At 51.7% G+C, this 2357-nt stretch overlaps 1 protein-coding gene across 1 annotated transcript in view; it reads right to left on the bottom strand.

The window, feature by feature from the left end:
• Cdhr1 (cadherin related family member 1) overlaps nucleotides 1-2357 on the bottom strand; it is a 21759-nt gene extending 19402 nt beyond the window's left edge. Inside the window, exons 1-3 of the mRNA XM_005348594.3 lie at nucleotides 2023-2357; nucleotides 1398-1493; nucleotides 344-489 (exon numbers count right to left, since the gene is read on the bottom strand). Of these exons, the coding sequence (XP_005348651.1) occupies nucleotides 344-489; nucleotides 1398-1493; nucleotides 2023-2077 (297 nt within the window). The 5' untranslated portion in view covers nucleotides 2078-2357. The remainder of the gene's footprint in view (nucleotides 1-343; nucleotides 490-1397; nucleotides 1494-2022) is intronic.

Here is a 2357-nt window from a genome sequence, read left to right as displayed (position 1 = left end):
TCTCTAGCCTAGACTGTGGAAGTCCCTGGGGCTCCTCCAAGACCAGGCTTAAAAACCCACTGGAGGGGTGGGGGCTCTTTCAGAAACTTCACAGCACAAATCTTGATTGTTTGTTAATAAAATATGCTTTAAAGACAAGCAAGGCCAGCAGCTGCTGCTGAAGTATCATCACTACCTACCCTGGAAGGATAAAGAAATCTTTGCTAATATGAAGCAGGCTGGGGAAGAGCTACAGTATGGGGATTACCCCCTCCCTCACCCCATCTTCCACAGAGAGCAGCACAGAGGTTTTTTGAATGTTAAACAAATGGTAACCCCGATTTTCTCCCATGCCTCTTTGTACCTCTCTGTCCAGCTCTTCCACCAGGGTGATGTTTCCAAAACTGGGATCTACAGAAAAGACACTTCTGGTGCTGGGGTCGAAGCTGATGTGGTAGGAGACAGGGCCTCCCTCGGGGTCAGTCCCATTTAGGGTGTACACGTGAGAACCTGGAAGAAGACAAAAGGAATACCTGGAATCTGGGACCCAACTTTTCCTGAAAGCAGAGGATACTCCGAGCTAGAGATTTCACTGTTAATATTCAGTGCCTTGGGGACTGCTCTCTTCCCAAGGCCTCGCCCCTGCTGGCTGCTTCCTTCTTTCTCGTTATTCTCCAAAGATATCAGAAGTTATCATCAGCTGCTTTACTGTACTGCAGTATGGAGGAGGAGGCTAACTGTAGAGACTATTCTTCTACCTGAAATGAATTCTCTCCAAGAAGTTAAAACTGGAGAAGGGGGGTCCCTGGGATCAGGAGTCATCTTCCCAAGAGCTAGGGAAACCTTCATAAGGTAAAATTCAGGGTGTAACCATTCCTGTCTCCTTCTACCCATCACTCTGCACACCTCTTGGTTGGAAGTTCTTGGGTGGTATTTTTTTTTTCTTTTTTAAAAATTTTATTGATTTTTTTATTGAGCTCTACATTTTTCTCTGCTTTCCTCCCTGCCTCTCCCCTCCCCTTCAACCCTCTCCCAAGGTCCCCAAACTCCCAATTTACTCAGGAGATCTTGACTTTTTCTACTTCTTGGGTGGTTTTTAAGGTAGGCTTGCGGAGGTTAATATGTTTGCTCAAGGTCACACCCTAAAGAGCAGCAAGCACCTCACAACTATGCTTCAAAGAGAATCAGCCCACCCCATCTTTGGGTCCTCTTCCCAGTCTACAGGAGGGGTCCAGTTTAGGTCACGGTGGCAGCAATGACCTCCTTCCTTGTCATTACCCTGGGGCATTCAGAACACAAACAGAGTACCCATGGGGCAAGGAGTCACAAGTCCTGTTCTTGAATTCTGGAGTTCTTTTCCCTCTGGGGAAACTCACTCTGGAGACCTGGGGTGGCTGCGGCCAAGGCTACGTTCTTACCTACAGGAGTGTCTTCTGGGAGGCTGAACAGGGCCATGTTTCCATTAGTGCTGCCCACTCCATTGTCGAAGAAGTGAGGGGCAAAGTTGGCCTGGGCTAGAAAAAAAAATGAAGACAGACACCTCTAGAGAGCTTCACACCAACAAAGTCACCTATCTGGGCCCAGCTAATGAAACAGATGGATTCTGTCCCCCTGCAGAATTCCTCCCTGGGGTACTTGGTGAGGGTATGCTTGGGCTAGGCTCAAATGTTTCAGGGACACATTTTATCGAAGGCACATAGAATCAGGGTGAAGGACAATCCCACCCCATCAAAGAGCTCAGAGAGAGGCTCTGTGTGCTGGGCCAAGGTCAAACTTTCTGCCTTGTTCAGGGCAGCCAGCAGATCAGTCCCCTAGCCTCCCAGCGCGAGTTTAAAGGAGCCAAAATATCTTGTAGCAGAACTCCAGACTCCCGGGATGCTGGCTTCAAGCCTCTGGAGAAATGCCCAGGGAGTATCCCATCCCCCTGCCTCCCAGTTGGAAGGCTGCTCTCTTCCCAAGGTCTGCAACTGGACAGTGCAGCCTCAGCACCCCTATTTCCTCAGGACGCGCCAACCCCCACCCTCCAGGGCCCTCGCCACTCACCCAGGTAAACGTGCAGCAGCCCCAGAACCAGGGCGGCCCGAAGGCCACGCCTCATGTCTCCGCAGAATAGTTGAGAGCCTGGCCACTGCTGGGGTCGGGTGCTGGACCTCGGAGCATGCCCTGGGCGCGGGAGGAGAGCAGAGGCGATGATGTGGGTGACAGTGGCGGCGGCAGCAGCGGCGGCAGGGAGGGAGCGCGGGTGGTGCGAGGGCGCTAAGCCTATGCCAGCGCTCTGGGATCTGCACAGTTAGATGGCTCAGGTCAGACAACTAATAAGACCAATTAAGGGGACCAACTTGAAGCAGCGGGCGGGAGGGCGGAACAAGACTGCCTCC

This window comes from Microtus ochrogaster, chromosome 6 (assembly GCF_000317375.1).
Source record: "Microtus ochrogaster isolate Prairie Vole_2 chromosome 6, MicOch1.0, whole genome shotgun sequence".
Taxonomy (NCBI): Eukaryota; Metazoa; Chordata; class Mammalia; order Rodentia; family Cricetidae; genus Microtus; species Microtus ochrogaster.
Note: the sequence above shows the minus strand (reverse complement) of the source record. Positions and strands in the feature narration are given on the sequence as shown.